This window comes from Engystomops pustulosus, chromosome 10 (assembly GCF_040894005.1).
Source record: "Engystomops pustulosus chromosome 10, aEngPut4.maternal, whole genome shotgun sequence".
In the NCBI taxonomy this organism is placed as follows: Eukaryota; Metazoa; Chordata; class Amphibia; order Anura; family Leptodactylidae; genus Engystomops; species Engystomops pustulosus.
In genome coordinates, this window is record NC_092420.1 from 2,504,976 (window position 1) to 2,523,396 (window position 18,421).

The 18,421-nt window shown below is 43.0% G+C and overlaps 1 protein-coding gene across 1 annotated transcript; it reads left to right on the plus strand.

Annotated features, from left to right (window-relative positions):
• The first annotated feature begins 468 nt into the window (after positions 1-468).
• Positions 469-14,669, plus strand: LOC140104629 (metabotropic glutamate receptor 2-like). Its single transcript, XM_072128247.1, has 7 exons — positions 469-1,147; positions 6,924-7,357; positions 9,152-9,755; positions 10,156-10,347; positions 11,874-12,934; positions 13,447-13,555; positions 14,544-14,669. Exons 1-7 carry the CDS (start codon positions 469-471, stop codon positions 14,600-14,602), a joined length of 3,138 nt encoding a protein of 1,045 aa, XP_071984348.1. The 3' UTR covers positions 14,603-14,669.
• The last annotated feature ends 3,752 nt before the right edge of the window (positions 14,670-18,421 follow it).

Consider the following 18,421-nt stretch of genomic DNA (forward strand, 5'->3'; position numbering starts at 1 on the left):
TATCGATTTTAATTGGCTATTATAGGCACAAAATCTACAGGAGGATCCTTTCTGAGCGAACTGCCACTAAATTGTTGCCGGAATGTCCAAAACATCCGGCTTGGTATTTTTTACCTAAAGTGCATAAATCGATGTCGCCCCCCCCCCCCTGGCCGGCCAATTGTAGCAGGAATTGGCTCACTAACAGAACCGCTATCCCAGTACCTCGATTGGCTTCTCCGCCCTCTGTTGACAGACATTCCTTCCTACTTAAAGGATACTAATTCCTTCCTTAAGGCCATTAGGGATATACACTGGAACAGCACTTACACACTGGCATCCATAGACGTGGAAAGTTTGTACACCCGTATTCCCCAACAATTGGGAGTACAATGTATTCATGATATACTAGTGAACGCTCAAAAGAGCCCCCAATATGTCGATTTTGTGTGTTCAGGCTTACAATTTGTATTGTCCCACAATGCCTTCATGTTTGATGACAGATGGTTTGTCCAGAGAACTGGTACGGCGATGGGTACTTTTGCCAATTTATTTTTGGCGTGCCTTGAAAATCGTTGTATCTTTTCTCTGGACAACCCCTTTGTCTCAAACATGAAGGCATTTCTACGCTATGTGGATGACATTTTTATAGTCTGGGAGGGGACCCGTACCCAATTTTTCAATTTTGTTGAGTATCTGAATACCACTAACCAGATGAACATGCGATTTACAGCCGTATATGGAGAGAAGGAACTAGATTTTCTAGACGTTAAAGGCAGAGAGATAGGAAACGAATTATGTACATCCGCCTTCAGAAAATCTACGGCTACCAATTCCTTTTTGCATTTCGACAGTTTCCACCCTACTCACACCAAAACCAGCCTGCCATATAGTCAATTTCTTCGTCTTAGAAGAATCAATAGTACACATACTCAATTCTTTTGTCAGGCTGAGGATCTTACCAAACGCTTGTTAGCGAGGGGATACCCTAAAAATATACTCCAAGAGGCATACCAAAAAGTCATTGCCTTATCTCAGGAGGCTCTGTTGGTTGGTGGCAGGGGACGGAGAGGCCGTAGAGGTCACGGCGAGACTGTTAGCGGCAATAAGAAGTTTGCTTTATCCTTTGAATATAGTCTGTGCGAAGGCATTATCCGTCAGGCCAGCCGTAAGAATTGGGGTATCCTGAGTCAGGACCCCCAACTTCAGGACATTACTTCTACACATCCTGTAGTGGCCTTTAGACGGTGCCCCACAATTAAACAGGCACTAGTAAAGAGCAGGTTTTCTACCACACAATCTACATGGCTAGAAAGAAGCATCCCTAAAGGAAACTATAGATGCGGCTCCTGTAGATTTTGTGCCTATAATAGCCAATTAAAATCGATAGAATTTGGGGGCGTGTCTCGCAGTGTTAACTCCTTCATTACATGTAAATCCACTTATGCTGTATATATCGTTTTTTGTCCTTGTAAACGGTTTTATATTGGTAAGACTATACAAAGATTGTATATAAGATTCAGGGAACGTTACAAGTCGATAGGTACAGGAAACGGTTGTCCCCGACTTATTGAACATGAGAGAAAATGTCATGATGGCAACCCTGAAGTTTTGAGGTTTGCAGGAATCACACAGGTTAAAGTTAACCCCCTTGGAGGAGACAGGAATCGTAGTCTTTTGAGAGAGGAAAGTAGGCAGATAATCGGTTTTGATGCAACAGGCATCTTAGGACTTAATGATAAAAACGATTATAGTGTATTCTTGTAATTGTCTCTTAATAATTCCAGTTTGCCTTTTCATACTCACTCTGTTTTTTATATATACATATATTAGTGTTTACAATTAGAGGTATGAAGGTCTTGTATGCTGCTGATTATAAGATAATGTTTACTTCGTACCTTTCATCTGTCGATGCTACTACATGTGCATATCGCCTTGCTTTGTTTTTATACATTTTGTAAGTTGTTTTATTAATATTCACCATGCACTTTACTTGTAGCTCTGGTGTGTGTGTACTGTTTCCATGGCGATGCTTGCCGGCGTCGACACATATATTGTGCGCGACGCGGGCGAGTGACGTCATTGGCTTGATGATGCGCCAGTAGGCGCGAAACGGCCCGTCGCCAGGTCCCGCACCTCCATGTACTATGCACCCGAAATAAAGATACTTCACAGTATTGGTGAGTGCCACATATCTTTCTCCTTCACTTGGAGGCAGTTGCAAATATGGTTTCCATTGTTAATCATTTTTAATGTGTTGCTTCTTACACAATGCATGTGATATGCTCTTCCCAATGTGTTTGCAAGTTATAATGCAAACGCGCCATGTGAACGACGGCTGATTGTTCTAGGCCACGTCTATTGTTGTGATTCCTCTAGTTTGAAATTAGTAGGGAGTTAAGTTATCTTGGAGAGTGTAATCTTCTTCTCTTTGAAGTGTTAAGTTTCCCTAATAATTGTTTGTGTTATGTTATATAAATTATTAATCTGATGGATAATATTGACTTTTAATGTTTCCCTAGAAATCTGTGTCCACATCCTGAGCTCGGAGAATCCAGTGATGGATATAATGTATCAGAGATGGATATAATGTATCAGAGATGGATATAATGTATTAGTAATGGGGGGGTCAGTAATTGCCTGTATACACCTCCCTCTGTATAAGGAGAATATACAAGACGCTGAATTCTCTCTGATTCCCAGAGACTCCGGAGGAGGAAGAGGAAGGAAAAGTCACGTCCAGACTTCAGCCCCGGAGCCTCATCTGAAAGGTGCGGACGTATGTAAGGATATCAATTTTTACAATCAATTCTTTTTGTTATAATCATATTATTATTTATATTTTGATCTATTTATATGGTTTCTATATCCATCGTAATGTCAGAGGTGAAGGGTGGATGTGGGGTCCCGTTGTAGTGATGTCTGGGGCTCCTAGTGCACAGTTATTAACCAACAAGGCACCTGCAATAGCTGTGACCCGTAGGAGGACGCACACGGATCTCACCAAAGTTTGCCCCCTCCCTAATCTCTGGGACCCCAAGAAATTACTTGGGTTCTGTATGGGATAATCCATACAATAGGGTAAAGACAATATACAAAACAGGATCTCTATGATAACATCATGTGTATATTATCCGGCTCATTATACTGAACTGTTTTTTAAGGTAACTTGTCACATTATACAAGAAGCGTCCTGTCTCATACACTGCGGTTTTATTGGAATGTCCATTATCTGAATTTGGAGATCTTCATTGTTATTTCTATACATTTTGGTGCACTTTTTTTATTACCCAGTATTTAAGGGGGAGCAAAGAACTCTTATCCCCAGGTGGGATGTCCTGGGTCAGAAACAGGGGGCACTGAACCTTGTTTCCCCACCTACAGTGCACCGAAATGCTACTTTACATTGTAATATAAAGGTTTCTAAGCATTCATGCCATTATTTTATGTTCAGTAAGTCAGGTCTATGATGCAGGTCACTTCATCCATTTACTGATGTGCAGAATGAATTCTTCAATTCTCATGACAGATCATGGAGGAACTTGTATGATCCCGATGGAGAAGGGAAAATCCAGCAGTAGGTGCAGCACGAGAGGAGTCCTGCAGCACAGAGAGGTTCTGGTAACTAGGTGAAAAAGCTGCTTGTTAGAAGTTTGTTAGTATCACCATGAATGGCGAGCCCCAGCGATCAGGACACAGTCAGCCTGGCTAATGGAGAAACAATTATCATCATTAGTAAGTAACATAAAGTAGATACATCAGATTCCGGTACACAGAACAGATCAACTTCAACGCAAAAAAAAATTACTTTTTCTCAAATCATATTTCCATGATTCCATTCACATTCACATTCTAATTTGTATCTTTTCCTTCCTGTCACTGCTTGACTCTTAATGAACCAAAATAAGTTACAGAATCGTACGTTACCCTGAAATCAATCCAAACCCGGAAGGAATATAAGACGGCCGCACTCTGTAATGAGCAGCGCGTTTCACACTCGGCTTCAGCAGATTTTATTATATGGAAAGAGTCAATCTCCAGCACCTGGAAGCCAACAATCTACATTAGAAGATTGATACATCCACATAGTGACATTGGTCAGACTGTGGGGCTCCGTCCCGTGCACGCGCATCACACTACGCTGTACAGAGTCATCAAATACTATTGGGCTAAACAATTGTCAGCTGTAGAGAAAGAGGCAATGGGTCTTATAAAGGAGTGTAAGATCTGTGCCGGAGTCATATGTGAAGTACGGCTGAGGATGCGCTGGCTTTCCAAAATTTTCAACACAGACGCAGGCAACGTTGATGAAAGGACAAAACTTGTTTCCTTCGGCAGTTCTCCAGGATTGCCGAATGTCTGTGGAGAAAATGGCGCACATCTGCAGACTTTCTACACTTCAACTTTATGCTAAAAACTTATAACTCTGCCCTTCACCTCCCTAAACAGGTCTATTTTACTAATCTCATATCCTCTCTCTCTAACAACCCCAAAAGGCTCTTTGATACTCTTCACTCCTTACTAACACCAAAGGTGCAGCCACCGGTCACAGACCTTGGGGCTGAAGATCTGGCGACTACTTTAAAGATAAAATTGATTGCATTCACTATGAAATAACTGCTCAATCCTCTCCCCCACTAATCCCCTTCCCACCGGTGCCTTACCCTTTTACCTCTATTCCTTTGAGCCGATCACAGAGGAAGAAGTGTCCAGGCTCCTCTCCTCTGCTCGCCCTACTACCAGCACTAGTGACCCCATCCCCTCACCCCACTACCTGCATCAGTGACCCCATCCCCTCACATCTGGTACAGTCTCTCTCCCCAGCAGTCACTTATCACCTCACTAACATCTTCTACCTCTCTTTCTCTTCTGGTGTCGTCCCCTCTTCTTTCATTCTTTCAAGCTGTCACCCCATTACTAAAGAAACCTTCCCTGGACCCATCCAGTGCTACTAACTACAGACCAGTGTCTAATCTCCCTTTCATCTCCAATCTCCTGGAACGCCCGGTCTATTCTCTATAACCCGCTATCTCTCAGCTAACTCCCTCCTTGGCCCCCTACAATCTGGTTTCCGCTTTATGTTCTCCACTGAAACTGCTCTAAAGTCTCCAATGATCTCCTCACTGCAAAAAGGTGACTATTCTCTCCTTATTCTTATGGATCTATCGGCGGCGTTGGATACTGTGGACCACCAGCTCCTCCTCAGGGACTTCGCTCCATTGGCCTGAAGGACCCTGCAGTCTCCTGGTTTTCTTCCTATCTCTATGACCGCACTTTCAGTGTCTCCTTCAAGTTTTCTTAAATATCCTTTGATGATCACTGCCTAGTGTGTATAAAATGCTGTGAATTTTCTGTTTCATGCATAACATGTTTGACGAGGAGAACTAGTATTCTCCAAAGCTTCACCATCAAATGTACTCAAAAAGGTATCGTATGATTTCTTCACTCTTCTTCTGCTCTCCATGGCTAACACAGTACAAATCTACACTACTAGTGTCTCCTTTTCTGGATCTTTCTCTTCTCCTCTTCCTCTCAGTGTCCAGGTCTTCAGGGCTCAGTCCTAGGTCCTCTTCTCTTCTCCCTCTTTACTGCCCCCATCGGACAAACCATCAGCAGATTTGGTTTCCAGTATCATCTCTCTGCTGTCTCTAACATCATGTCCTCTCTCTTCTCCCTCTATACTGCCCCCATTGGACAAAGCATCAGCAGTATCATCTCTCTGCTGATGGCCCCCAGCTATATACTTCTGTATGTAACATCACTCCTGCCTTACCCCAGAACACTAGTGACTGCTGTCTCTCTGCTGTCTCTAACATCATGTCCTTTCTCTGCCTGAAGCTTAATCTTTCTAAGACTGAACTTCTTGTCTTTCCATCATCTACTAACCGACCCAACCCTGACTTCGCCATCTCGGTCTGTGGGTTCTCCATAGCACCAATGTAGCAGGCCATTGTCTTGGGGTTGTGCTGGACTCTGACCTCTCCTTTAAACCACATATTCAATCTCTTGCTTGCTCTTGCCGCATCTCAGACACATCTCCAGAATCCGACCATTTCTGACAATTGAAACTTCTAAAATGCTAAATGTCGCTCTGATTCACTCTCCACTAGACTCCTGTAACTCCCTACTAATCATCTTCCACTCGCTAAACTCTCTCCTCTACAATCTATTCTCAAAGCAGCGGCCAGGCTCGTCTTTCATACCAAACGCTACACAGATCTACCTATCTCTCTTCTCATCTCAGTCTATCGCCCTTCCCGTGCTCTTCCATCTGCCAGTGATATTAGATTAATCTCTACCTTAATTTGAACCTCTCACGCACGTCTCCAGGACTTCTCCCGAGTCACTCCAATTCTCTGGAATGCCCTTCCCTGGGCTCTCAGACTAATACCCACCCTCCAAAGCGTCCAATGTGCTCTTAAAACCCATCTCTGTAGTTAGATATATCGCACTCACTAACTGCATGAAATGTAACTCCCTTTACTAATCCATCCTGTGTCCTCCTCCCGTCTGTTATCCGGCAAACACCAGATTTATACCAAGCTCCAGACTTCTCTGAATATTATGTTTCACTTCAACACCATTTATGTTTATTGAGTCCACAAAGAAGCCGAACTGCATAGTCCTAATAAATGTACTTGAGGCCACGTTGTAGTGCCGGGAAGAACAGATGATTCCTGTATCAATTGTATTCCAATATCAATTGTGTGGGGGGTTTTTTCAACATGGTTCCATCAATATGTAATGAAAATTGTGACCCCAGATCCACCTGCTGTGTTATAATAATTACCCCCACATTGCCCTTTTTTGGGTTGTTTTTCTTCAACATATTTCTGTGCAGCTGTGTGAAGATTATGGATTATTGTGTCCTGTAATTTCTTAGGATTGCATGTTTTGTAGAGAGTTTTGGAAGTTAATGCACAATTCATCTCTTTTGTTTTTAGGCTCGAGTCTGGCAGAAAAATTCCTCTCTATACAAAGCCCAGATCTTTCCTTCCATGTGATGGCCGCCTTGTCCTGGACTCTTCTGTCGCTGGTGGTTCTGTGCAGTAAAGGGGAGAACATTTCTGGGGGTGAACCTTCAAAATCAGTACTGGAGATTGCGGGGCTCTTCCCAGTTCGTGATGAATGTTATGGGTCTTATCGCATGTATATCAAAAGATCAAAACTGTATGAAAGCGTTCAGCTGATGGAAGCCATGAAGTTCACTATAGAAGAAATCAATAGAAATTCCACTTTTCTTCCAGAGATAAAACTGGTCTCATCCCCCAAAGTCTTGTGTAGATATCACAGGATACAACAGGAAGTGAATAACACAATGAAATCAAATACTATAGCGGCTGTGATTGAGACCGCAGATGATTTCATATCAGACAAGGTAGGACGTCATCCATGATGGAAACAATGTCATGTCCTTCTCAATGTATTTCGGTTTCATTTTCCTCCAGATTCCACGGCTAGAAAATAATCGCCCAGGGGCAGAACGATGGCGGGCGCTAAACACAGGGGGGCATTGACCCGTTACTTTAGTACTCGATGTGGCTAAAAAAGGCTCATGTACTAAACTTACCGGAGGCTTAAGTATCATATGTACTGTCTTTTATGTTTAATCCACGTTTATTAAAGGAAAACAGCATGTACATACATAGTTTTCATCGTATGAAGGGTCGTAGGACCCCAACAACATAACCAGCATCAAGTTAAAACAGGTTAATATGCTGTAGTAATGTGTTGGGGCGATGGACGTAATCGTAGCATGTTGTAGGGATTTCCCGCACTTTATCCACTGGCAAGATAACAAACTAAAGACGGACAGAGGAAGACAAACGAGACAAGACGAGGGCAGGGTAGGAGTGGTAGAGAAAGGAGGGAGGCGGGATATAGAGCGGCTTCTAAGTCATCTCTCGGATGTACTCAGCCAACTGGGCGTAACCATGCCTCCCTGTAGTTTTAGGTAAAGAGACCCTGAAAGGCCGGACATATATACTATCTTATAGACTGGAACAGCTGATGAGGATCAGAAGTGGTGCTGATTTAAAGGGAACCTACCACCCCAATTCTACCTATAAAGGTAGAAGGGGTGGTAGGTGGATGAATGGGACGTGAGGATAGCCCTTTTTGGGCTAATCCTCACGTCCCGGCTATCTTTTAGAAAAGTTTATTGCGGGCATATGCAAATTTATTTATGCGGCTACTGGGGCGTGGAGTAGCCGGACATGAGGCTACTAGTCGCGGCTACTCCACGCCCCAGTAGCCACATTACTCCGCCTACCATTTAATCTTCGGCGCGCAGCTCCTCGTAGCTGCGCGCCCTCGTCCGAGTCCCCCGGCATCTGCGGCCTACTGGGCATGCGCAGTAGCTCCGGCCCCGGAGCCGCGGCTGCGCAGCCAAAGGCCTGGGTTCTGCGCATGCGCAGAACGCAGGGGACTCAGACAAGGGCGCGCAGCTATGAGGAGCTGCGCGCTGAAGATTAAATGGTAGGCGGAGTAATGTGGCTACTGGGGCGTGGAGTAGCCGCGACTAGTAGCCTCATGTCCGGCTACTCCACGCCCCAGTAGCCGCATAAATATATTTGCATATGCCCGCAATAAACTTTATAAAAAGATAGCCGGGACGTGAGGATTAGCCCAAAAAGGGCTATCCTCTCGTCCCATTCATCCACCTACCACCCCTTCTACCTTTATAGGTAGAATCGGGGTGGTAGGTTCCCTTTAAGACACAAGCCACAGGATACGTCATGATGTCATCGCAATGGGGGAAGCACATATAGGGAGGGATAATTTATTATGGGGGCACAATATCCATTGTAATTCGTAATCATGTTAAAAATTAGGCAAACTGCAGCGTAATTTATTTATATTATAGCAGAACCATCACAACGGACACTAATTGGCCACAGCAGGTCATGTGTCTGCAGATACTTCCAACCTTATGAAAGGAAAAGGTACAGAACGTGATCATGAAGCAGCGTAACTACACGAGTCTTTTCCCCTTACACCCTCTCCGCTTCTCTTGTGTTTTAAAATAATTTATAGAAAACACCTTTAAGGATTATAGATTTGTAATGAAATTAATGAGCTTTCTCTATAGCACTGGAGCATTGTGGGGATTATGTTGGTCATTGGTCTAGTTTTTCCTGGTCTTCTCCTCACTTTCCTTATTTATTTTCAGATTCTGGATTCTCTCCGAGGTTCAGAAATCCCAGTGATCGGTTGTTCTGCCACAGCTTTAAAACAAGACAAGCGTCCTTACCTCCTGCGCATGATGCCCCCTGACCAGTATCAGATTAAAGCTATTATAGATCTCCTCATCCATTATAACTGGACCTATGTCTCCATTGTGGCGTCTTCCGATCCCACTTTTATTTCAGTCATGGAGGAATTCAAGAGAAAAGCTGAACGTCACAACATCTGTATCGCTACCAGTGTAGTTATGTGCTACCGGGAAGACTACACACAGGACATCATGAACCTACAGAAACATTCCCGGGCTCGGGTGGTGGTTCTGATTGTTAATCTGAAGGATCTGGAACATCTCCTGTCCGTTGCTCTTAGACACAATGCATCCTACACCTGGGTGGTCAACACTACCTGGGGATCAACAGAGAAGATAGTGGAGAAATATCACAAAGCTGTAGGACGGGTCATCGGTGTGGACACTCAGTCCTATCCCCTGCCGAGGATCAATAAACATTTTATGAGGTTTTATGACAAACTCGAGATGGAGACTATTCGAGCTAGTTTATTAAAAGTGATTAGAAGGGAACAACAAAAAGGTAACCCGATTTACCGGTTCTAATAATTGTATGGTCTATATAAATATCTATCACAATCTATTCTTTCCAGTAACTGTACATAGAGCCAGGAGGAAAAAGGACGTAGAACATCTATAAAAGGAAACGGTTCAAATCGTAGGGTTAGAGAAGCTCTGACCAACCTTTTATTTTGTTTTTGGTAAAAGTTAAGGTAAATAGATATAAGACATGGATCCATTTATTATTCCGCATGTAACATTTCAAGCTGAGATTACATTTTCCACCGGTACATTTTACCGGAGAATTGCGCTATAGAGCTGTAGGTGAGACTTGATGGACCAGTGTTGTTTTTATCAACTCTGTAAAAACAAAGAAAAATTGTACAAATCCTTGTTCTCTGGTGAATTTTGTTTTAATTTAGTTCGTAGAAATAAGGAAGTCAAAGAAAAATTTCGCTCTTCTCCAAAGATCCAGTCTGTAGTGAACGCAGTGTACGCCATCGCTCACGCCCTGCAGAACATGTCCTCCTCCACCTGCCCCAATATGAGCGCGGACTGTGTGAGGGAGAACAATGACACCTTCATGACGTTTCTAAGAAAGACGAGATTTACCGGTGAGAATGGGACGTCCAGAGGTTATTACACTGGGGGCAGGGGGAATCTGATGTCAGGTCTGGGATGTATCAGTGTAGGGGACAGATATCAGAAAAAATGGACATTTGGGCCTCCGGTGCTGGTTCCACATTAGGAAGTGTTAAATCCCCCAATAAATCTCCTTTTCTTATTAATGATTGCTAAAAAGATGGAAGGAAATATAACAATGACAATGCATGTTGCATTCTCCAGCTTTGCCAGGTCTGTTCAGTGTGGACTGAGCCTCGGGTCTATCAAACATCTTTGGCAGAACTAGAATCGAGTGACATCAGGTATAGACAGACGTCGGGTTACATGGGTTGTTATATGGAAGAGAACGAAATGAATAATAAACTTGTTCTCTTATAAAAGTCTCATTCTCATGTGTTCAGTGGCCGATGCTGGAAGGCTTGGCCTAGACTTGTGGGCACCATGTTGGCTCGAACACTTTTGAAATTCACCAACCTTTTTGGAAAGATTAATAGAACAATAGTGGGCCATACAAATCTCTCAAGCTATGGAAGCTTATGAGGGTCAAAAAAAGCTTCTACAGCAAAATGAAAGGATTAAACTGTCTCTGGTATAAGGCGAGTAGATCTTCTTTACTTTATGCCATGGGAACAGTCCAATAAAAGGCTTATGATACACAATATATTGAGTAATGATCTTTTTGGCAGAAATATGGGTAATTTCTTAAAAGCAAAGGCGCCGTTTCCATCCACATCTTTTACTTTCGAGGTAGATGCTGAAGAGCCTAATCCCGTGACCCCATCAGTCTCGTGTGGTTTCCATTGGTTGGCAGCCTTACATTTTCCAGGTCAGGCCACTCCTATAAGTTACTCTTTGAGCATCAGGTATTAAAGATTTAAAAATGATACCAATGTTTTTTTAAATTATTAGTGAATCTTTAACTTTGTCATAAATTGTTATTAAATTACAATTAAAACGTTTTTGTTTTCTTCCTTTTTAATATAGCAGCTTGTCTTTAAAAAAGAGGTTTCTAAAGTTAAATTTTTTCTTAGTGCGAGGTAAATTGCTGATCCATTTCTAGAAATGTCTACTCTTGTAGTTTACATAACGCTTAGTACCTACCTAATGAAAAAAGAGACATTCTCTGTCCTGTGTCAACTTCACAAGGACAAAATCAATGGACTAATTAAAGGGTCAGTAGTATTTTAATTCTTCATTATAGTCCACAACATTTCTTTGCTAGGGGAAAAAAATGTAAAATTTAAAAATATTTTAATGACCAATTCTGCTTATTACTTTAATATCTCTTTAACTCTCTCCAATCGTCTTTCAGGTTGAATAGTAGTTGAATGAATCTACGTAAAGTGTCTTTACCGAGCTCGGGCTTCTCCAGCCGTACATTGCCTCTATAACTAGACTGGACATTGTTGGGGTGATGATAGGAAATAGATGAGACTTTACAGCGGATAATGTGATGTATTAGACTCTACAGTATCTATAATATCTTCTATAACTGCACATTGTGTCTCCTCCTCAGCTCCGTTCAGACCTCCGGATGTACAGTACACTGTGAGATTTGATGAGGACGGTTATGGGCCTGCGAGATACAACATCTTCACCATCCAGGAGATCCATGGGCGCCACCAGTACCAGCAGATTGGATCCTGGGCAGAGAAGCTGACACTCAATACCAGTCACAGCATGTGGGAAAGCAACACGGTGCCTGAATCTCACTGTGGTAAAACTTGTGGTAAACATCAAGTGAAGAAGTTTGACCAGGGGAATCCTTGCTGTTGGGATTGCACAGAATGTTTACCAAATAGGATTGTAATAAATGAGACCACATGTAAAGCCTGTGAACCAGGACACTGGCCCAACAAAGACCACAATAACTGCTCTAAGCTCCCTGTACATTACATCCAGTGGGGGAATGGACTGGCTATCGGATCGCTCTGTTTCTCCGGCCTGGGAATACTTTCCACCGTCTTTGTGGGCGGAGTCCTGTTATGGAATAACAACACCCCAATAGTGAAGGCCTCGGGGCGAGAGTTCTGTTACATCCTGCTGAGTGGAGTCCTGCTCCTCTATATCATGACTTTTATCTTCATTGCTCGTCCTTCTGTTGTCATCTGTGGTCTCCGACGCCTGGGACTTGCCACATCGTTCGCTATTTGTTATTCTGCCTTATTGACCAAGACCAATCGTATCACCCGCATCTTCACCAGCGCCCAGAAGGGGATTGCACCGCCGCGTTACATCAACCTGGCGTCCCAGCTGTCTATCTGCCTGGCCCTCATCACCTGCCAGATCCTGGGGCTGGTGATATGGCTGATTGTAGACCCGGCTGAGGTCATTGAGTCTGTATCTTCAGATAAACTATATATGATTCTGAAGTGTAAATCAGGAGATATCAGGATATTTCTTTGCCTGGTGTACAATGTCCTCCTCATTCTCCTCTGCACAGTCTACGCCTTCAAGACCCGCGAGTATCCGGAAAACTTCAATGAAGCAAAATGTATTGGATTCACCATGTACACCACCTGCATCATCTGGTTGTTCTCCGTGCCCGTCTTCTATGTCACCTCTGATCACCCCAAGGTAAAATGGAAAATAAGACTTAAAGATAACTTGAAACTATTATGTAAAGTTTTAGTTCGTAGCCTCACAAAACTTCTATTCATGTCCCTTTGTACCTTTGACTTTAGTAAGCCAATTGAGTAGCACTAGACGTCAGTAGACCAAGCACCAAGATGTACAGACTCATCCACTGAGGACTCCAGACTATAGAGGTTGTACTGAAGACCCTCAATGACTCAAGACCCCAAAAAAACCTCTATACTTACCTCTGTCTTTTTCTCTTCCTGGCATCCTGCCCACAAGCACAAATTAAGACATCATGTGGCTGCGACACCGCCGCTTCATAGTGTATGCACGCGGGAACGACGCCAGTAAGAGGAGAAGCTGGGGGCACTTATAGAGTTTATCCTTTTAAAATTGAAGTTCTGAAGCTAAGGACCGGTCTTGGGTCGTGGCCAGGTGGTTGGGGACTGCTGCTATAGGAAGTTGCCGTCGAGACTATGATGACATTGTGTGTCTTGTATCTCCTACAGGTTCAGGTCACCGCTCTCTGCGCCTCCATCAGTCTCTGCGCTCTTGTTATACTTGGAGGTCTTTTTGTGCCCAAACTTTACATCATCTTCTGTCACCCGGAGAAAAATGTAAAGAGAGGAAAGTGTGTGAAACCCTCCAGTCATACAGAGACATCACATGGTGAGTTATGTGAAGGGACTTACACAACAGCACATTATATCCTCATTTGGCTCCATTTCACGGTTAGAAAATTCCATAAACCATCATATGCTCACAAGTCCAATATTGGAGCCCCATGGCTTGTGGCAATTCCAGTCACAGTATAACCTCCATATGCAAAGACTCATACATATATATCTTTTTTATAGGTACGACTGGGGAAGTTTTATTATCTCATTGAAAGAAGAAATGTCCTATCAATAGGTTACGAGGTGGAGACCAATCATTAGCAAGAAGCATCCGCCATATTATAATCTGCATCATCCTATAAGCATGACCCCAATATCATCCCTGCATGACCTGAAGCCTGACCCCAGTCACATGACCCCGCAGTGACATCACTGGGTCATTATGACACATAGTAACCTATGCATAGTCTGGTATATGATGGGAGATGTATCTCGCTCCCCTGTATTAGGGCGAGGACTTATGTAGAATCCTAATCCGTGTGTAACTCCGCTCATGTCCGTGTCTTCTGCCGTGTTGTGTCCGTTGTGTTCTTCATCTTCCAGTTATTTCCAATCTCCATATCACGTCCCTGTCCATCCCCAGAACCAAATCCACCAGTATACGGGGAGGTTGGGTCGTGTACAATGACGTTACCTTAAATTTGGTTGCATCATCAGAAAGTTTGGGAACTATTGCTCTGGGCAACAATATTTGCCCATTATAAAATGTGCAACTTCCATGAAGTCTCCTCAACTCCTACACTCGGGCAGCGAACCTGCAGCAGAGGGCACGGTGGACCCTGAGCAGCCTAATGTAGAGGCTTCAATGTCTGCGTTGTTCTTGAATCTCTCAAGACAGAGTTTGGCCAATTTCCCTACAACAATGCATCTGCACGATCAGCACACACATTAGCCATGACCAGAACCATCAAATCCTTAATGCATTTCCCTTGTATCACATTTTACCCCCACTAGTTTACCCCCACAAGCCCTTCCCTTATGGAGATGATCTAGTCCAGTCCTCATCATCACAGTTCTGCCATTGTCGAGGTCTCTCGAATGCTTCGACTTGCCTATTTTACAAGGGTCTCCAGAGAGAGAAGGACCTCTGGTTTCTGTCCCAATCCTTTATTGCTGCCTGTTTAAATGTAATTAGATTTGTATTTGTGTAAAGGTGACTGCACATGTAGTATAATGCTGCAACAAAAGTCATCAAAAAGGGGTTTTTTTTGTAATACAGAAGTAGCCCAGATTTTAATTCTGCTTAGGGTACATAAAGCAGTGATTTTCAACCTTTTTTGAGCCGCGGCACACTTTTTATAATCCTTTTAATCCTGGGGCACACCACCAACCAAAATAGCACAAAACGACACTAAAACAGTCATATTATACATATAGTTAATAATATAGATTCAAAATTTATTTTACTCAGTGTGAAACCTGGGCCTGTTTTGATAAACACAAAAGGGATATCCTGGCAGGAATGGTGGAAAGACACACACGAAGCTCTTCCTCAACAGTTCTCTGTTTCTCCCTGTTTTTAGTATATGGTGCTGCTTATTATGTGACTCATATACTGCAAAATAAAGGGGTACAATGAGAAGAACTATGGCCATGAGGCCAGAGTACAAGTGCCAGCTCATATACTCTGCTGGTACTTGTAGTACTCCAGCCTCATGACTATAGTATTTCTCATTTTACATTTCTCATTGTTATATGCAGTATACTGCTGGAGTACTACAAGTACCAGCTCATATGCTGAGTATTCTGCCAACATATCATATACTCAGACAAAAGCTCATATAGTCAGCATTATTGGCGGGCATTACCTTGGCGGTGGGCAAATGCGAGAGTCTCTCCGCTCTCAGGATGATGTGCCGGCCTCAGTGACGTCATTTTGTCGTGCGAGGTTCAAAGCTTGCACATGTGTTATTGTACACGTCTCCTACATTGTAAGAAGCCGTGACTGCGCATCGCTGCACATTGCCGGGAAACAAAACACAGGGGGCACCATAGTTTGGGGAAATTTCCACGCGGCACACCCGACCATGTGTCACGGCACACTGGTTGAAAATCACTGCATAAAGGATATTATAGAGAGGAGGAATCTGCTGCAGAACCAGAGGATCCATTAACACGTGATATCACTTCTTAGTGTGCACATGGCAGCTACTTGAAGTTACTGTAATCCATAACAGATTATCTCATGTAAATTTACAGATAAAATGTGCTACAATTATGTTTTCATGTGCCTTTATGTAGAGCTATTAGAACAAATCCGTTTCAACTCTCTGGTAAAGATCCCTTCCTTCGCCTATCGTGGAGGCTGTACAGGGCTGTGTTTGTAGGCTTTCATGAGGACAGTCTATGAAATAAGGACCAAGTGGTGGAAGGATTTTGTAGATAATGGATACCTATGATTCTTTGAGGCTATGACGCCTTACGTATCCAAAGGAGCTCGGTTCTGTGATGATATTTTCTAAGCAGAACTGACCCTATAAGTTCTTTAGCTCCAATCCACATTTCCTTTCACAATTTGGGTAACTAGCAAATTACGTGGCAGTAATGGGGAAGGGGGGGGCGAGGAAAATACCCACATTGTTATGAAGAAGTTAAAAATTGTATTTAGGCCGGTACGGCCGGGTCGTCAGGGCCATTCTCTAGTTCTTGTGCAACCCTGAACTTTGTATGAGAAAGTGACAAAGATTGTTGGCACCTCGCACTTAATCAAAGAAAAATCCACAATGGTCACAGAAATCAAAAATCTGACAAAAGTAAAAATAGTGTAAAATTCTTCTTACCAGAATTTTTGTTTCCTGGAGTCTGAGGCAGCAAATACAATTGGGTTTTTGCCCCAAGGTACAACCAGAACAGACAGGTTAAACAATAGACCTTTAATTATCTAATTGACTTTCAGCCAATCACACGGTTTGCCACCCCATATAGCGGGAACAGGGACCAGCCACAGGGTATTATAATGCAGCAAAAAAGATTTTATTAGAGGGGTCTTGTGCTGCCTTCGGACTCCAAACCCCAGACACTGGAGCAGCTCATGAGGAGCGGCCCAAAATCCCTGCCGAGAGGAGCAGGCGTTTCATTTAGAGGTACAGAAATCTTCGAGATTCCTGAGGAAGCCCCCATACATGGCAGAACGTGTGGGGCCGTCTTGACCCTCCCCACCCCCATCTTTGGACATTGGCTGGTGACTGAGCCATTTATCTAGCATCATTTTTTGCATCAGACCATCTTCATTTTCATTTAACATTAAGTCATTTTCTGCCTTTACCGAGTTATTCTGGGTATTTGTATTTTGCACATGATGTTGGTTTATTGGAACTTTATATATTGAATGGTCAGTTGTCGCAGCACATCTGGTGTTATTTGGGTGGGGAAGGTTCGGGTTACACTGGTTTATTGCTACCAGACCCATGTATATGCACTCTGCAGTTTTAATTGTTTTTTGAGAGATGTGCTTTAATAAAGCTACATTGTATTACATGATTGGGTTGTGATTTTTGTGAGCAGAATACACGATAGATACATGAATCGTTACCTTCCATGAAGTACAAGATCTGTCCCCCTCGGACCGGATTGACCAGATAAACTCAAACAAGTCTATATAAGGAAGACAATCTGGAACAGAAGATATAGAAGTGGAATGTGAAGTTTTTAAAAATTTTACAAATTTAGACAAGTGATGCCCATAAAGAAAAGGTGAAGCGCAGTGTCCTTTGTTACAGCATCAGAAGGTCCTTCTTCAGAGATTCGGGAAGGTGTTTATCGATTTATCGAAGGTGTTTGTCGGTTTCTTTTGCTTGACTTTATCCTGTTTGCTGTGGGAATCCCACGTTATTGATAAGAGAAAAAAACAACTACTTAAGCCTGAAGGAAAAGCATCATCACTTTGCTCCAATGTAGAAAAGCTTCATCCTCTGTACAAAAGGAAATTGTATCGCAGAAGGAATAACCCCGAGAGAAGACATTCAGATAAAAGGCGCTACAGGATCACAGAGCCAACTGCTATACAAGACTCTTTCCACACATCCCTTTCTTAAAGGGATATTCCCATGAAGACAAAATACTGAAAGCGTAACTGTAAAGTTAAAGATTATACCAAATTCTCATATGCTATTCCCCCTTTAAAAACAAACAGCATGAAGCCCATATCTGCTCGCCCTTTTCTTTCCAAAGAAACACTTTCTGTTCTTCAAGTGTTTGACAGAAATCTCTCACCAGGGGTGAAATGGGTGGAGTCTAACCTCTTTCTGTATCTGGCCTAAAGCCGAGTCCAATTCACTCTGCCCACAGATCCCATGATGCCTTGTGTTCTCAAAGTAATTTATCAGCAAATCCAGTAAGATTCCCACAAATAAATCCACTGAACAATGCCCAGAGCACATACAGGATGCACATGGTGACACCCTGGCAGCTTCATAAGTAAATCATAAGTAAAACAGTTAAATAACATGTGCTTTGTGATGACTAAGGGTTAAAGGGGTTTTCCCACAAGAAAATTCTCAATCCCCTAGTGATGTTAACGCAATAACCCCTTACTTTACAACTTTATTCAGTGTTATTGCTGTTGTAGCTCCTATCACTCCATAGGCTGCTCAGTACAAATTCCCAGGTTGTGGGCGGGGCCTCTCTAAGCAGAAACATTATAATACATCTAGTTCTGTAGGGTGACAATGTGGTTACATTATCAGGGTACAGGTGTAAATACATTTTCATCTGGCTTCTGACATTGTACTAAAACACTGACACATCAAGAGAGGAGAGATGCATGAGATTACACAGAGGCAGGACAGACAGACTTTTACACTGTTAC